The sequence below is a fragment of the Temnothorax longispinosus genome, chromosome 3 (assembly GCF_030848805.1).
Source record: "Temnothorax longispinosus isolate EJ_2023e chromosome 3, Tlon_JGU_v1, whole genome shotgun sequence".
NCBI lineage: Eukaryota > Metazoa > Arthropoda > Insecta > Hymenoptera > Formicidae > Temnothorax > Temnothorax longispinosus.
The window spans coordinates 14,981,098-14,998,343 of record NC_092360.1 but is presented as its reverse complement, the minus strand read 5'-3'; the positions used below and the strand labels follow the sequence as shown (position 1 = coordinate 14,998,343).

Genomic DNA, 17,246 nt, shown 5'->3' with positions numbered 1-17,246 from the left:
TGTAGGTATATCAGAATTTTTAAGATTAATATCATTGTGTGTTATAATTATCTAGCCATGGTTAGATTTCCTTGTACAGATCTTATAAATGTTTACACGATTTATCAACTGCCATGTCTACGAAATTTTATTGCACTGCTGTACGGTATTTACGTTGAATTTTTATTATATCCTGACACTCAAAGTGCACTCATGGCTTTATTGCCCAACATAGCAATCACTATTGGTTTTCGATGAAATAACCACATGCACATTGTCAATAACGATGATCGATAATCGAAAGTTTATTCTTTGTAGAGTAGCGATGCACTCACGAGATACAGCAGCTTGACACTTGCTCAATAAAAAAAAAACTAATAATGATATTATTAACCTCTCTCACAATACTTTTAACATTCTTATTTAAACACATAGTCGAGCTTAATCGCCCAGTTTATCTACATGTATCAAAACGTATATCAAATAATAATTCAAATATGAAGAATAAAGCATATATAGAGCCGTAACAGGATGTTCGTGTTAAATAATTTTTATTTTCAATAAACAATATTTTTCCAACCATAATAAACTACGCGCCGACATATCGTCAGACTTGCAACACGTACAGTTCTGGTTGGTGTAGTAAAATTCTCTCTTTCCCCCCCCCCCCCTAATTAAATCGTTTCGATTTAATTTTGATGCTAAGCATCTAAAACTGTAAAGAATTTATTGCGAAAAATATTACCTCAGCCAGGATATCAGTTCGAACCTGGAACTTCTTTTATTCCATGAAGGGTGTCGTACTCTAATTTGACCACTGAGCCATGTGGTAATATTTATCGCAATAACCTATTATTAAACTGAACTGAAGAACTGAAGAACTATTTAATAACAGGTTATTGCGATAAATATTACCACATGCCTCAGTGATCGAACTGGTATGACATCTACCCTTCACGGAATAAGGGAAGTTCCAGGTTCGAATTCTAGCTGAGGTAATATGTTTCGCAATAAATTTTTTACAGTTTTAAATACTTATCATCAAAATTAAATCGAAACAATTTAATTAAAGGGAGGATGGATTTTACTACGCCAATCAGAACTGTGTAGTAAGTCTGACGATTTGTCGGCGCGCAGTTTACTATATGGTTGGAAAAATATTGTTTATTAAAAATAAAAATAATTTAATACAAACATCCTGTTATGGTTCTATGCCCCATTCTTCATATTTGAATTTTAATCATAGAAGCCTTTTAAAATTATTAAATCATAATGTTGTTTTTCTTATTAAAAAAAAAAAGTAAAATAATATAATTTCTTCAGAGAGAGAGAGAGAGAGAGAGAGAGAGAGAAAGAGAGAGATATGTTTAAACGCTCAATAATGATACATAAAGTACGACAAAAATGTTTTCAACAATAAATGTTATTTTCTACAGCTTGTAAATTATTATTTGCACAATAATCGGAGAATTTTGTACAATAAATATATATATAGCAAAAATGTATGTAGTAAAATTAATGTAGTAACAAATATAACAAGAATTCCTATAGTAAATTAAACATTAAATTCGAATATAAAAATATATGAATATAAATGAAAGTTATGCGAGGAATAAAACTATGAAATTATTATCGAAAGATAATAGAAACCCGTTCGTAATCATCAATTTCAATGACATGAAATTTGATAAAAACTACAACGTGAAAGGAGGAGGGTCCCTAAGGCCTGTTTTCGGCACCCCTTCAAAATTGGGCCAAAATGGCTGGAATCACTTCCTTATACCCTTGGAAGTAATATTTAGTCAATTCCAGCCTAAACGGAAGTATTTAGAGTGTATACTTCAAGTATACATGGTGCATCAGCGCGCCCGTATCAAGCATTTTTTGGAAAACTAAGCGTTATTGAGAAAAATGTTTCAGATAAAAGTTGTATGGTTTCAAGGGGGACATAAGATGGTGTCATTGGTTTGACCTTGGATAGTCATTTCATCAGACTCACCTTAACCAAGCACCCCAAAAGGTGAGAGGCAAGGGGACTCACCTTAATCAAGCACCCCAAAAGGTGAGAGGCAAGGGGACTTACCTTAACCAAGCACCCCAAAAGGTGAGAGGCAAGGGGACTCACCTTAACCAAGCACCCCAAAAGGTGAGAGGCAAGGGGACTCACCTTAATCAAGCACCCCAAAAGGTGAGAGGCAAGGGGACTCACCTTAACAAGCACCCCAAAAGGTGAGAAGCAAGGGGACTCACCTTAATCAAGCACCCCAAAAGGTGAGAGGCAAGGGGACTCACCTTAACAAGCACCCCAAAAGGTGAGAGGCAAGGGGACTTACCTTAATCAAGCACCCCAAAAAGAGAGAGGCAAGGGGACTCACTTTTTTAATCTAGCACCCCAAAAAGTGACAGGCAAGGGGACTCACGTAAATCCAACACCCCACTCTACGTGGCTTCTTAAAGGAAGATTACGTTTACGATTTTACTGTTCACGTGTGGAGAATCAACAAGAATGAATAATATGATTTCAATCTCGGATCTCCTTAAGTAACGTTTCTACAAATCTATCTGTAAGAAGCCTCATAACTCGCAAAGTACTTAATGAAAAATGATTTAGTTATGAGTGTTTTGGAAAGCTCTCGAAATAAGCTACAATTAAAGATATGTAAAAAAATAGGGGGTTCTATATAAAATATTGAAATCGACATTCACGTGACCTTCAAATGACTATCCACGGTCAAACCAATGACACCATCTTATGTCCCCCTTGAAACCATACAACTTTTATCTGAAACATTCTTCTCAAAAACGCTTAGTTTTCCAAAAAAATGCTTGATACGGGCGCGCTGATGCACCATGTATACTTGAAGTATACACTCTACATACTTCCGTTTAGGCTGGAATTGACTAAATATTACTTCCAAGGGTATAAGGAAGTGATTCCAGCCATTTTGGTCCAATTTTGAAGGGGTGCCGAAAACAGGCCTTAGGGACCCTCCTCCTTTAGTGTGCAAATTAATTTTAATTTTTGATATAAAAGATTTTATTTTCTTGTAAAAATAAAAAAAAATTATTGCCTATGTAAAAATACGGGATAAATATAATAAATTCCTTAACATAAAATAAGTCGAGTGACAATAATTCTTGTTTTTACATTATTTCTAAATGACAAAAAACATATTTTTATGTTCTTAGCAGTTATTATAATTAATTTAATCTTTTTTTTGTGTAATTACTTTGTAAATGTTTGTCATAGTAATATGGCTCTAAATTAGATTTTTAAAAATTTTATTTTAATGAATACATTCGACGAAACTAATTTTATTAGGAAATAACTTCATTAAAACTTAAAACCTTTGTAATTCTTTTTATAGCATGTAATCATGTATAATTATGCCGAGATAAAAGTTAATTAGCCATGTAAATTAGATCCGCATTTATAAAGCAAATTCAACTCCCGGATCCTACCTTTAGATAGGATCATACTAATCTTGTATTAAAATTGCCTAATGAAACATAAGTCGCCAGTTTATGAAGTAGAATGAGTCGTGTCGGCTAGATTCGAGACAGAGACGAACGAACCTTTCGTCCAATCTGAAGGACGACCTGGATAGGTCGCTCCATGCGCTCATGCTCCGACTGCGCCTCCTGCAAGACTGCTGCGGTGTCAGCAGTCTATTGCTGCTCCTTCGCCTAGTGGACGCCAGATTCTCTGCTTGAAAATACACTCTAGGCGTTTTCTGCTGGGATGCGTTCGGTGGCGTCGAGGTCGGCGTGACCGCTGTCGAGGTATGGAGTTCCGGCAAGGCCTCGTAGTCCCATGCTCTGGCGCCCATATCGAGCAGGGGCACCGACGAGGCTGCGCTGGAACTACGGACCGGGTCCCGAGGCTTGCGGTGACAAAACAGGGCGAAGATCTTACAGCACCCCTCGTTCTCCTTCTCCTTCTTCTTTTTCTTCACTGCCGGCAGCTTCACTTTGAAATAATCGCAGGACGTGTGAGATCTACCGGCGACGTCCGGCCACATCGTTCCTTCGACCACATCGCCGTAAATATTCTCCAATTATTTAGCAGAATGGTTATAATTGGTTGACCAAGCACGATGAATAAATCCCAAGAAATATGTAATTAGTCGATAACACAGAGAAAAAGTTGACGAATCTCGTATGAACATCTTGAGAAAATAATACCCACTAACGCGCAATAATGCTGAGTAGCTTATTATAAAAGATTTAAAATTTGTCCGTTTTTTCTATTGTTTATAACTTGCTTCATTTCGCGAAGCTATGTCGTAAATGCTTGTATAACTTTATAGCATTTTTGTGTTCATATGCTGAATAGTCCATTAATCTTGCATGAGCGTAGCTTCAATATATGTTATAAGTGTATTTCGTGCACTCATTGTTCCTTTAATTATCAAAATCAAATTTAAAGAGAAATCACTGTCGATAGAAATCCGAAATCCGTACTCAAACATTGCAAAAAATAACCAAAGCTTTTCTGTTTCCAGTTTTTAAGAAGGCTTCAAAAGAAGATTCAATTAGAAAATATTATTATTATTATTATATATATATATAGTAACAAAATTGTGGAGAAAATACTTAAAATTGTTTCGCTATTGTAAAAGTTGATTACGTTCTAGCCAAGAAGTATTGTCTTTCTTAGAGGAGTAACTACAAATACTTGGAAAAAGTAAGTTGATGAAGGAGAAACGAAGGTAATCTTTTGTGACCTATTCGTGATAAAAAAAACCCTGAAGCGATCTTTAATAATTCCAATCTTGTACCCGATTCACCGAGTAAATTTATATTAAAAAGAATTTGTAAGTTCTGGTTCTTCAAAAGTGAAAGAAACGCTTGCTTCTTATTTTTTTTTGTCAAAATAAGATGGAAGACTTGCAGATGCAGTAATTTTGCGAGGTAGTTTCACATAACTAAAATATTTTCTGCCTTTTTGAGAATATTACAAGCTATTGCCTAAACCGCTATAGTTGATATTATTCAACTAATAAGCTCTTAATATTATTAACAGCATTCATAAAAATTCTGAAAAATGTCGTAACTCTAAGCATTAATTTCTCCGATGCTAATTTACATAATGATTCTAACAATAAACATTTACTTTTTAAAAGCAGTTTCTCAAAATTCTAACTTTCAACGAGCTTTAATAAATCTCATTAACTAACATCTTAATATAATAAATACTATCAACAATATATACTTTTTTGTTAACTATGTGGATAACAATTTGCGTCGGCTACTTTTGATCATTGAAAATGCATCAAGAGCGTATAATAACAAACAAAGAAAAAGAGCAACTTGAGGTTTTGTTCTGTTCTTGCCTAAAACCGTTGTTGAATTTTAAAACAAAAATGAGAGTTTCATGAAGCTCACTTTTTCTTGCACCAGTACTTTTGACATCAAGTGACGCTCACATTGAAAATCATTATCGCAAGATAACAATAACAATTGATCGTAAATAACAATGGAACAGTGTAAAGTATTAACGCACCTTGCGTAACTACGGAAAAGTGTATTCGGCAATTCCCTTGGAATCCTTCTGTATTGATTCGCACTTCTCTCTCGCTCGCGAAATAAAAATACACTTACGTTAAAACATTTTGCGAGATGTTGAGTGTCACATTTTTTATCTTTTGAGCAAAAGTTAAAAGAGTTTTCTAGTACTCCGTTGGCGTGGTCACTTTTTATCAAAGTAAAGCAACGTTTATTTTAAACTTATGTTACTTCACATATTTTTTTATGCATCACGAACCTATATAAGTTATTAACGATCGTAGTCACACCCACAGGAGCTAAACCATAAAAAGTATTGGAGTACCAAAACAAAATAATACACCGCTCATTTTTTTGGATGATTTCTTTTTACTACTATCTTTTTCACTGAGCGAGAAATGCACGTTTTATATGATGAGAGTTTTGCTAGAGTCTCATTCCTCAAAATGATATAATAATGTCTACTGAATGCACAACAGTCTGATTGATTGCTACTGTCACCGCGACGGCGGTCATAAAAGCATCTGGAGACGCATTCGTTTGCACGGCACCGTCTGACCTGAATGACGTCACATGATAATCGAAGGTCACGGTCAACGGATATAGCAACTATAACAACGAGAACGCGCACCTTTGCAAGTTACGCGAGCTCAATTTTACTTAATATCTCGATGAGATTATATCATCTTACTTTAACGTCTTACTTAACAAACTCCTGAATGCTTATATCTTTCCATATATCTCAAGTTTAGATTGTGTTTATTGTGTAATTTATTGTAAGCTTCAGATTTCATCGATATATCCATAAATCCATACTCCAGTGTCTCAAATATTTTATTAGATAGCAATTAAATTTCACATATGTGAAAATATTCACTTTTTTGCCTCTTAAAATGTCAGTTTAATGTGCGGAAAAACAACAGCTGTTTTCTTGTTTAGACAACAAGATCTTTGGATCATGTAGAAACAGGGTGTGATTCTTCATGTCATGACATACATCTCACATTTAGAATACGATAAAACCACTTTTCTTGAGAATTTGTCAATAACAAGAATGTATTCAATCATTTAAATTTTATCTTTAATAATCTTTGTTGCCTCTATTTCGTAACATTTTTTTACGTTTCGGAAACGTATCTCAAACACATTCCTGTCCAGTCACTTAAAAATTCTTCTTTATATATCAATTTTTCATATAACTGGTATTCTATCGTAAGTATGGAATTCTTCGCGTATCAAAGAAATTCTTCAAAAATCATCAATGAGAAGGATACCGAAAACTTCAAGTTCTTGTTTGATACCAATTAATAAGCCGTAGTACACTCGCCGCAGGTGGCAGGGTCTCACGAGGATACCGTTCCACTGTCACTTCTGGAGACAGTTAAGGGAGGATCGTTATTCACCTCGTCGTCCTCCGATTCGCTGCACTCAAGAACAGGTGCCTGCATTGTTAGGATCTCAATGAGATCAAGACCTCGATCAAGACGGTAAGTGGTGCGCTTTGCATCACTTATTTAAAGATGAAGCTTTCGAGAAAAAGGACGTAGTTCTTTAACGTTGCGATCTACACGCGTTCATGATACTTCTCAGCTGACATCGCTGTCCCTTGTCTCTTTGATTCACGAGTGTCACTAATGCGGAATTTAACGGGTGTTGTGCCGTACAACGACGAAATGCTGCATCGTCCTTGACATTCGTCGAGCGCGTCGCGACAACTGATATAAAAACTGGTACGACTTGATCACACCCTTAAAGAGACCCAGAGTAGCCTCGAGAACAGTCCAGTATAAATATTACAATTATCCCCACTTCCTCACGTAATACGTTACGTTCTTGAACTGGAACGACGTCGGGAATCGAACACCTTCGCGAACAATCTGTCCTCATAAGATATGGAATGGCGGAAAACGAACAGCCGAACAATCGTATTGTCTCAGCCGATAGTGGCCTTTTTCGCGGCGTGAGAGAGGAAGACCAGCTCACAGCTCACTATCCCGTACTGCGGTACACGCTAGCGGTTTTCTCTCGCGCGCCACCCCCTTGCGCCCGACCGTCGAACCCCGGTATTCCACCTTTTCTCTCTAGCTAGCTCCATCAAGCGCGCTCTGTCGCGCTCTCTCTCTTTTTCTATCATCGCGCAGGGTGTAATCGTCGTTTATCTCACTCACTCCTGTGGACGTTGTCCTTTTCCGTCTCTTCACCGTCCGTCGACACCGCCGTGAAAGGGAGCACATACATGCACATGGCGCCGCCGTTGTCAAGGCGACTGCGCCACTTTGTGGAGTACGTCGGAGATCTACTCCACCTCTCATCATTACAGCTTAGCAGTCCGTCATGTCCAGGCTGCTCATGGATCTCTCGTGTCCCGTGAATAACAAATGACCGTGAAATCGAGATAAATGACGATGACGCATGCGATTTATTCATTCCCTAACGTGGTCGTGTTTTCAGTTTCTTCATCGTTGTACTTCTTGAGAAAAATGACACTACCGAGCTGCAGCCAAAGACGATTTGCAAATTTTTTGTCAAAGAAAAACGCATGCTTTCGTGAGTCTGTCTTTTCTCTCGATGCATTTCTAAGATCGAAAAGAAAGCTGTAAGGTGAGACCGTAATGCATCTGTTTTTCTGAAATTACTTATGCTAACTATTTGTAGTCAAGCGAATTTGTTTTCAAACAATTATTTTTATCCAACTGTAATACCGTTTTTCTGTTTCATGATATTTTATTAATTAAATTATTTACTAATTTTTGTTTATTAACTTTTGTTAACCTCTGTGAATGAGCATCCCTGTTTAATCAGCGAGGTAACACGTACTCTATTAAGGGTATGTTTGCACTTTTGGGGCGGTAGGTTATATTGGTGTAACGGAACTGTGGATGAATGGACGGTTCGGAGAGACAGCATCGATTTGCACCGGGAGCCAAGCTAAACTTGCGTGACGAGCATGCGCTGTGCACAGGCGGAAAGCTTGAAAATCTAAGTGACCCACGTGGTTCGCTACTGTATGCACCGAGAGTTTGCGTAATAAAAAGTATGAGCGCGAGAGACTAATGTTTTTAATGGAGTCTTTTCATGCTATTTGTAATCTGATAATTGTCATTTTTTTAAATACAACTTCATGCTTGTAACACACTTTTACTTTTTATATACAAAAGTTTAGAGATAAAGATTCATGACACGCGAAATAAAACCGTGCTTGTTAGTGTTTATAAAAGATTAAAAGCTTTTAGGTACTTAAAGATTACATAAAGTACCTGGTAAAAAACTTTTTATATAAAAATATACACAAACATACAAATTATATATAAAACATGTCTAAATATGTTTTGAATTGTTTTCTTTTATTTGGATAATCTGTCTGTATATATAAAATAAATAATAAAAAGAATAATTAAAAAATAATTTAAAAAATAACTTTTGCATTGTTTTTTTTACAAAAAGTAAAATAGTAATTAGTTTATATACAATATTCATAATCATATATGTACATATATAATTATATTTATATTATTACGTTTATATGTACAAGTTTTCTCATTTTTTTAAAGTTTACTTTTTACAAAGAAGCAATACAAAAGTTATTTTTTCCTAACGCGAGCGTGAAATGGGCCGCTTTTCGCGCTTGTTTTGAGTGAGCAAAACGATCCATTTTGCAATGATGACGTAAGCGTTGAAACATGGAGCCATTTCTCAACTAGTGGAGAAATGAAATTGTAAAACAAGCGCGAAAAGCGGCCTGTTTTACGCTTTTGTTAGGAAAAATAGTATGAACAACTCGTGGAAAGAGTGGTCGAGCCCAAATGAGTGTGATGGTCGCACGAGCGAAGCGAGTTCACACTCATTCAGAATCGATCACTTTTTCCACTAGTTGTACAATATACTATTTTAATTATATTTAAATATTTTTATTATTATTTCTATATATAAAAACAGAGATTATACAAGAAGTAGAAAACATATGGATATACAATTTTTATATGTGTACAATAATATATATTTATGTACGTTTTTAGGTTTTTATATATACAATTTTCTACTAAGTATTTTTCAGATCTTTTTACAAAATGATGTGTATCTAGAAAATTATATATATATATCGGGCTGTATATAAAAAATATAAAATAAAAATAAAAGGTATTTTATATATAAATATTACAGAAAATAATCTTAATATATTACGCTAGTAATTGGGGAGGGGAAAAGCCTTCGGAGCGTGCGGATGGTTGGGAATTAAACGGAGTGGAAAAGAAGTTTCGGGGAATGGAGTGAGGCAGGAAGAATGGAGCGGGCGCGTTGGAACCGAGGGAGGAAGAACAGAGGAGGCGGAGTAAATGAAGGAGACTCCGAGAGGGAAATAAATGAAGAAAGATCCTGGAATTACGGAGAGAAGTCTTGGAGGTTAGGACACGGAATTAAGGAAGAGGGGGAGGAGACGTCAGAGGTGAGGTACAGAGGAAGAGATGAAGTTGCCATGACGGTAGGTGGCGCGCGGAGCGGGCAGACGGAGAGACAGCGTGGAAGCAGAGAGAAACCTGAGAGAGGCCATCCCGGCGTTTTCCGTCAATTTTTGTGTGCCCGATTTTCCGACGCGCCGCCTGAGAAAATGCGCCTCAACTACGTCGTTTCGCTCGGTAACCGCACATGGTTTGCGTCCGTGCTAATGGTTCGTGTCCGAACTAGCCAGTTAGTGGGGATATGCTGCGGCCGCGACGTCTATTAAGCTGACACAGCCAATTCAGCACAATCGAATAAAATTTATACAGAAATTTAGTGCTCTTTTGTTGCTAATTTGTTGCTCAATTCCCAATTTTGTTGCTCCAGCCGTTTCGGAGAAAATAGTGGCTGTGCTAACTTATGTTTAAAGTTAGCACAGCCATTCAAAAAATTGTGTTAAATAAAAAAATAGGACATATTCTTTTAGTGCTTTTTTGTTGCTAATTTGTTGCTCTATTCCCGATTTTTTAATTTTATTTTTAAATCCTGGAAACTACCCCCAAAGCTATTTCTCCTTAAAAACATACTCTAAAAATGCAAATTAGTCAGATATTAATCAATTATGTTCAAGATTAGTTAATTACGTTTTACTGATTTTATTGCCAACCATTTGCATTAATTCCGATTTTGTTGCTCCACCCTTAATGCTTAAAAACCACCCTTAGCTTATCCTACACCAGCACAACGCCTTAAAATTGTAAATTAAACAGATTTCGGAATTGATTATGCATCCCTGATTTTGTTGCTCGCTATTTTTAACAAATCCGATTTTGTTGCTCCACCCTTAATGCTTAAAAACCACCCTTAGCTTATCCTACACCAGCACAACGCCTTAAAATTGTAAGTTAAACAGATTTCCGAATTGATTATGCATCCCTGATTTTGTTGCTCGCTATTTTTAACAAATCCGATTTTGTTGTTTCAGCCTTAATGCTTAAAAACCACCCTTAGCTTATCCTACACCAGCACAACACCTTAAAATTGTAAATTAAACAGATTTCCGAATTGATTATGCATCCCTAATTTTGTTGCTCGCTATTTTTAACAAATCCGATTTTGTTGCTCCACCCTTAATGCTTAAAAACCACCCCTAGCTTACTCTACACCAGCACAACGCCTTAAAGTCATAAATTGAACAAATTTACAATTTTAAGGTATTGTGCTGGTGTAGGATAAGCTAAGGGTGGTTTTTAAGCATTAAGGGTAGAGCAACAAAATCGGATTTGTTAAAAATAGCGAGCAACAAAATCAGGGATGCATAATCAATTCGGAAATCTGTTTAATTTACAATTTAAATGCGTTGTGCTGGTGTAGGATAAGCTAAGGGTGGTTTTTAAGCATTAAGGGTGGAGCAACAAAATCGGAATTAATGCAAATGGTTGGCAATAAAATCAGTAAAACGTAATTAACTAATCTTGAACATAATTAATTAATATCTGACTAATTTGCAATTTTAGAGTATGTTTTTAAGGAGAAATAGCTTTGGGGGTAGTTTCCAGGATTTAAAAATAAAATTAAAAAATCGGGAATAGAGCAACAAATTAGCAACAAAAAAGCACTAAAAGAATATGTCCTATTTTTTTATTTAACACAATTTTTTGAATGGCTGTGCTAACTTTAAACATAAGTTAGCACAGCCACTATTTTCTCCGAAACGGCTGGAGCAACAAAATTGGGAATTGAGCAACAAATTAGCAACAAAAGAGCACTAAATTTCTGTATAAATTTTATTCGATTGTGCTGAATTGGCTGTGTCAGCTTAATAGACGTCGCGGCCGCAGCATATCCCCACTAACTGGCTAGTTCGGACACGAACCATTAGCACGGACGCAAACCATGTGCGGTTACCGAGCGAAACGACGTAGTTGAGGCGCACTTTCTCAGGCGGCGCGTCGAAAAATCGGGCACACAAAAATTGACGAAAAACGCCGGGATGGGCCTCTCTCAGGTTTCTCTCTGGTGGAAGCGACCGACGAGGCGATGGTAGGGCCCCGGCTGGAGCTGAGACGGCGCGGGGTGCCGGGCTCTCCAAAAGAGTGGGTTGGCACCACTGCGGGGCGTCGAGGCGCAGCATATGGGGCGACGAAGGAGAGATGGACTGTCGCGGCGGCGAATGGGGAGCTGCTAGGGAGGTCGATATCGCGCAATCGATCGAGAATGATGAGTCGATCGAGGAAGAGGAAAGCCCGGCGATAGCACGTGAAACAAAACTAAGGCGAAAGACAAAAACGGAAAAAAGACGAAAATAGCGAGCCGAAGGAAAAGAGGCATAAGGAAATAGAAGAAAGGAAGGAAAGAAATAGGCGGAGGTAAAGGAGGTAGACAAGAATAAAAGAAAGGAAGAAGCGGACTGAGACAGAATCCGAAATAGAGGAAGGTGATAGGAAGGAAGGAATTGCTGATAGTAGAGATAGAGGAAGAAGAAGACAAAAAGGAACTTTTCAATAAACGGTGGAAAATGAAGAAGAGATGGGAGGTAACCGTAGACGAGGAACTGACCAGGGAGGAAAGACACGTGAGATGGAGGATAGAAGAAAAGGCAAGAAAGGAAAGAAGATTAGGAAACTCAGCGGTAACCACAAGTAGTCGAATATGGATCAACGGAAGAGAGATATACTGGAATGAAGACAGGAAGGAATGGAGAAAAGTGTGAGGAGAGCACAAAGAAAAAGAAGAGAAGGAACAGTCTGCAAGAGAAGGAGGAGAGGAAGGAGAGAAGGAGTTGGGGCTGAAGTTAGTAAATGTCTTTCTTTTGCTAACTGGTGTGTTCTTTTGTAGAAAGGGCGCGGAATCTGAAAGGGAGGAGAAATTGGGGACAGCGGAGACGTGACAGAAGGAAGATGAGAGGAAAAGATGTCAAAGAAAAACAGATGGAAGAAAATAGAGGAAGAGCTAACAGGAACTGGAAGGAGCAGAGGGAAGGATACGAAGGAAGATGATAAAGGGGTTAATAAGGGAAAGGGAGGGTCGGGTAACTAATCCTGTAAAGTCGCATAATGGCCAGACTTTTTTTAATACGGATATATGTAAAGGGTTGGGAACGTCCCTGCAAAACGCCATGTAACAGCCTCCTTTCAAGGCCGAAAGGCAATTGAAATAAACAAATATATATATATTACGCTAGTAATTAAATGTTGCTATTGTAAGATATATTACTATTGTTAACAATTAACATGATTTTATTACACACATGTTGTACATTTATTGATATATATGTACATATATTGATTAAGCCAAATATTCTCATAAGAGATATAATATCATATATAAAGTTATTTTCTCAGTATTCTAACTTAATCATTTATTTATAAGGCATCGGACACATCACTTTACTATTTATGCGACGAACTATTGTATAATAACATTATTTATTATATGGTGTATAACAGATTATACGTATTAAGTTCTCTTTTTTTGCATTATTTAATTCATTGAATTTTTAATTAAATTATAAATCTATTTTAATAAAGTCGGTTTGTATGTAAAACGAAATAAAAAGGATAGATTTTTATTATTGATCTTTCATCTTAAAAAAAGATTTAAAGGTCCTAAATTTTTAATTGCTTAAGCATAAAAATATCAAATGTTTGAATATTATAAAGGAAACGCTTATATATAATACTGATTAATAAAAAGAACTGAGGATAAAATAGTATATTGTACAACTAGTGGGAAAAGTGGTCGATTCTGAATGAGTGTGAAGTTGGTCGCACGAGCGAAGCGAGTGCGACCATTACACTCATTTGGGCTCGACTACTCTTCCCACGAGTTGTTCATACTATTTTTCCTAACAAGAGCGTGAAACAAGCCGCTTTCCGCGCTTGTTTTACAATTTCATTTCTCCACTAGTTGAGAAATGGCTCCATTTTTCAACTAGTGGAGAAATGGATCGTTTTGCTCACTCAAAACAAGCGCGAAAAACGGCCCATTTTACGCTCGCGTTAGGAAAAGATAATATATGTATATGAATAAATACTGCAATAAAGAGGACTATTAAAAAGCAAATACAAAATTGCCAAATATGCAAATAGCATAATCGATTGATGCGGTTGAAGAACAGCGTATAAAACTTCATAAGGATAATAACGGAAAAGACAAGCGTGCATAACGAGCAGAATACATGGCACATATATAGCTTTATTTCAAAAATATATCGCTTCTCTGTTGCACATTCATTTTTTAGACAGTAGATTGTACCAATCGGATTAATGGTGTAGTAGATTTGTGTTTGCGCATCAGAAGCGTAATTTGAATAACAAAATAAACCTTTAAAATCAATCAGGTGAATAATTCAATAGCTTTTAATTTGTTTTGCTCGTATTATTATTTTATACATTACTACACAAAAATTGTTTATACCAGAGAATAATATTTGCATAAATACTGCCTATCTAAAACAAAAAAATATTTGGCGAATTTGTTTCATAAAATTTGATATTGTCTTAATGCGATGTAAAACATAAATATTGAGAAACAATAAAATTCAAATTGCAAATAATATAATAAAATATTCTTAACTGTAATATTTTCCCTTTTTTTTTGTATTAAAGTATCATAGTCAGTTTTAAATCCAGTATCTTTTATTCTTTACACAATATGCAAAACATGTAAAGATAATAATATACAATTAAATTAAAATATTGTAATAATATACATTTATATCTCTAATTAATATATATTTCTTATACCATGTAAAACATAAAGCACTGCTCACATTAGCTTCACAATCAATGCAACTGCAATTTTGCAGGCTTTTATTGCTATTTTTACCGCATGTACCGTTATTCAAAATTTAATTATACCAAATTAATACCAAACAACCCAAAGTGATCCAATTAATTTGGTTTCTGAGCGATAAGATGCTTTCCGCATAGGGACATGTCGTAAACGTGAATTTCATTAATAATGTCTTGGTCTGTATAAAAGCAGGTAATTCGAAGATATGAGAACACCATCTTGAGTGAACATCATGTCAAAGTCCATTTAATTTGTGGTTCGCATAATATGCAAGTGAGAATATATTAAAAATTTCTATAATTAGCAGTATACAAGTGGAAAATAGATATTAAATATTTTTAAAAAAATTATTATTTAGGTAATCAGAAGCCAATTTAAGATTTTCATAGAAGTAAATCTTTTCACTAAGCGTTTTGTGACACACACACACACACACACACACACACACACACACACACACACACACACACACACACACACACACACACACACACACACACACACACACACGCACATATATTATCTTATTAATGCTATATATTTATACTGTACGTACTAATATATTCTGAATACAAATTAATTTAAAAAAATACAATGAGCTTTTTTAAAATATGTCGCAAATTATAAAAAAAAAAAAAAAAATTAATCTTATTTATCAATTTTTGTAAAGTTTTTATAATTTTGTACTTATTTATTTTTTCTATAAAGTCATTTCTTTTTATCATATCTATATAATATTATAGCATTAATTATTTCAAAAAATCTAAAATATCCCGGTTTACCATCTACATAATGCAATTCTATCAAGGAAGCTTTTATGAATATGAAAGGGGCGCAATCTAGTAATTATCAAGAGCATCTGTGGTGGTATAAGTCGAGAGCTTAAACAGACGGAAGCTCCCAACGGATGCTGAGCAGTCGATAAAGTAGCAGGGTATAACTATGTTGCATCTCCCTTGCCCTCGAATGGAGTGACAATATACCTATTGTCAACCTACAAAGTATATGTTTTCTCATACAGTAGTCTCAGAAATAGCCAACACGCGAGAATGACTTGAGCGAATATGTGCTAAGTACACTTCCTCTAGAAGCATGTCGAGTAGGTCACAAATAGGCCAGCTGAAGAGTATGCTTAATCAGAATAGCATTGCGCGAATTTAATAAAATAAAATTTACGAAATGGTAAATTTTAATTTCGGAAGTTTCTACCTTATCAACGTTGGAATTATTAGAAAAATAAAAAAGTTAAAAATAAAAATTAATTAATTGAGAAGCCATAAACATTTTAGATATCAGAAGAATTTTTCTTTAATAAAAAGTTTGAACAATTGTTTTTCTGTGTCTAATTGTACAATTTAATAAAGGTGGTATTATCTGAAAATTTAACACAATAAATTCAATTGTATATATTTCTATAATAAATATAATAATTTTTTTGTCTTGTAAAAGCTTATATCAACATTGTCAATTACAAAAGAAATATACCTGCATAATAAAAATCATAATAAAATCACAATAAAAATTGTATAATAATATGAAATATATTAATAATTTAGGCCTGCGTTCCAAAACCACAATCTTAGTACTCGTGCGTCGTTCTATCTATCTTTGTTACTTACAGAAAGTTAAACAAGGTCACAGAACGCTCATAGCACTAAGAGCGTGGTTCTGAAACGCAGCCTAGGTAATTATGAAGAGATAGGGAGTCACTCCCGATTTCAATAATTTTGAAGTATGTTATCAATCAAGGTCATCACATAGAGTAATATTGTAAAGATGTCGGCGCGTTGTTTATTAAAAAGATACTAACAAATGTAACTGAGAAATATAACAGTTTATGTCAGTATTAAGGGAAGTAATTTGCTGATATGTATGTGTATAAAGTATAAACGGTACATAAATACTGTAGACAGACTGTAGACAGACTGTAGACAGAAGAGGGGCTACCGCAAGCAGAGGTGAGTAGGGATGGGGCGGTAGTTCCACTGCCTACATGTGTACTGTATGTACACACATATCAGCAAATTACTTCCCTTAGCACTGAAATAAACTGTTATATTTCTTGAACTTTTTTGTTAATAACAAACAATGACCGCCGGCTAAAACCTTTTGAAGGTTACTCAGAGTAATAACTTTGATAATGTACCTCAAAATTATTGAAATCGGGAGTGGCTCCCTATTTCTGCATAATTATCAAAATTTATATTTCTTAAAATAGTATCTCGTTTTTATTAAATTTTTATTATCTGTCAAAATAAATATTTCCAAATATTGCTTCTTCTGATACTTTGCATTTAATTATTCAGTTTTTATAAATTCTTGAAAAAATATTTAGTTAATATTATTCTGTTTAATTATTTTTAATCTATGAATTATACTTTATCAAAATTGAATAATAATCAATTATTGCCTGTGTACGTTAATTAATCTTTTAATTTAATTTCTTTTGTGAAATATCTAGAAATATTTCTAGTGTCCCACGTATTTATCGCCTCATGTCCATGTACCAATATCTTTTGTAGTAT

General features: G+C 35.2%; 1 protein-coding gene and 1 long non-coding RNA gene across 5 annotated transcripts in view; one reads left to right on the top strand and one right to left on the bottom strand.

Moving 5' to 3' along the window:
* Positions 1 to 7,507, bottom strand: part of Slo2 (slowpoke 2) — a 310,825-nt gene extending 303,318 nt beyond the window's left edge. For 2 of the 4 annotated variants that reach the window (XM_071773904.1, XM_071773905.1), the window contains exon 1: positions 3,556 to 7,507. In XM_071773904.1, the coding sequence (XP_071630005.1) occupies positions 3,556 to 4,001 (446 nt within the window). In that variant the 5' untranslated portion in view covers positions 4,002 to 7,507. The remainder of the gene's footprint in view (positions 1 to 3,555) is intronic. The other 2 variants (XM_071773902.1, XM_071773903.1) reach the window with 2 other exon arrangements.
* A 1,514-nt stretch (positions 7,508 to 9,021) lies between these two features.
* On the top strand, positions 9,022 to 13,100 carry LOC139810237 (uncharacterized). The gene is made up of 2 exons (XR_011731265.1): positions 9,022 to 9,888; positions 9,972 to 13,100. It is a non-coding gene; the product is annotated as an uncharacterized lncRNA (long non-coding RNA).
* The last annotated feature ends 4,146 nt before the right edge of the window (positions 13,101 to 17,246 follow it).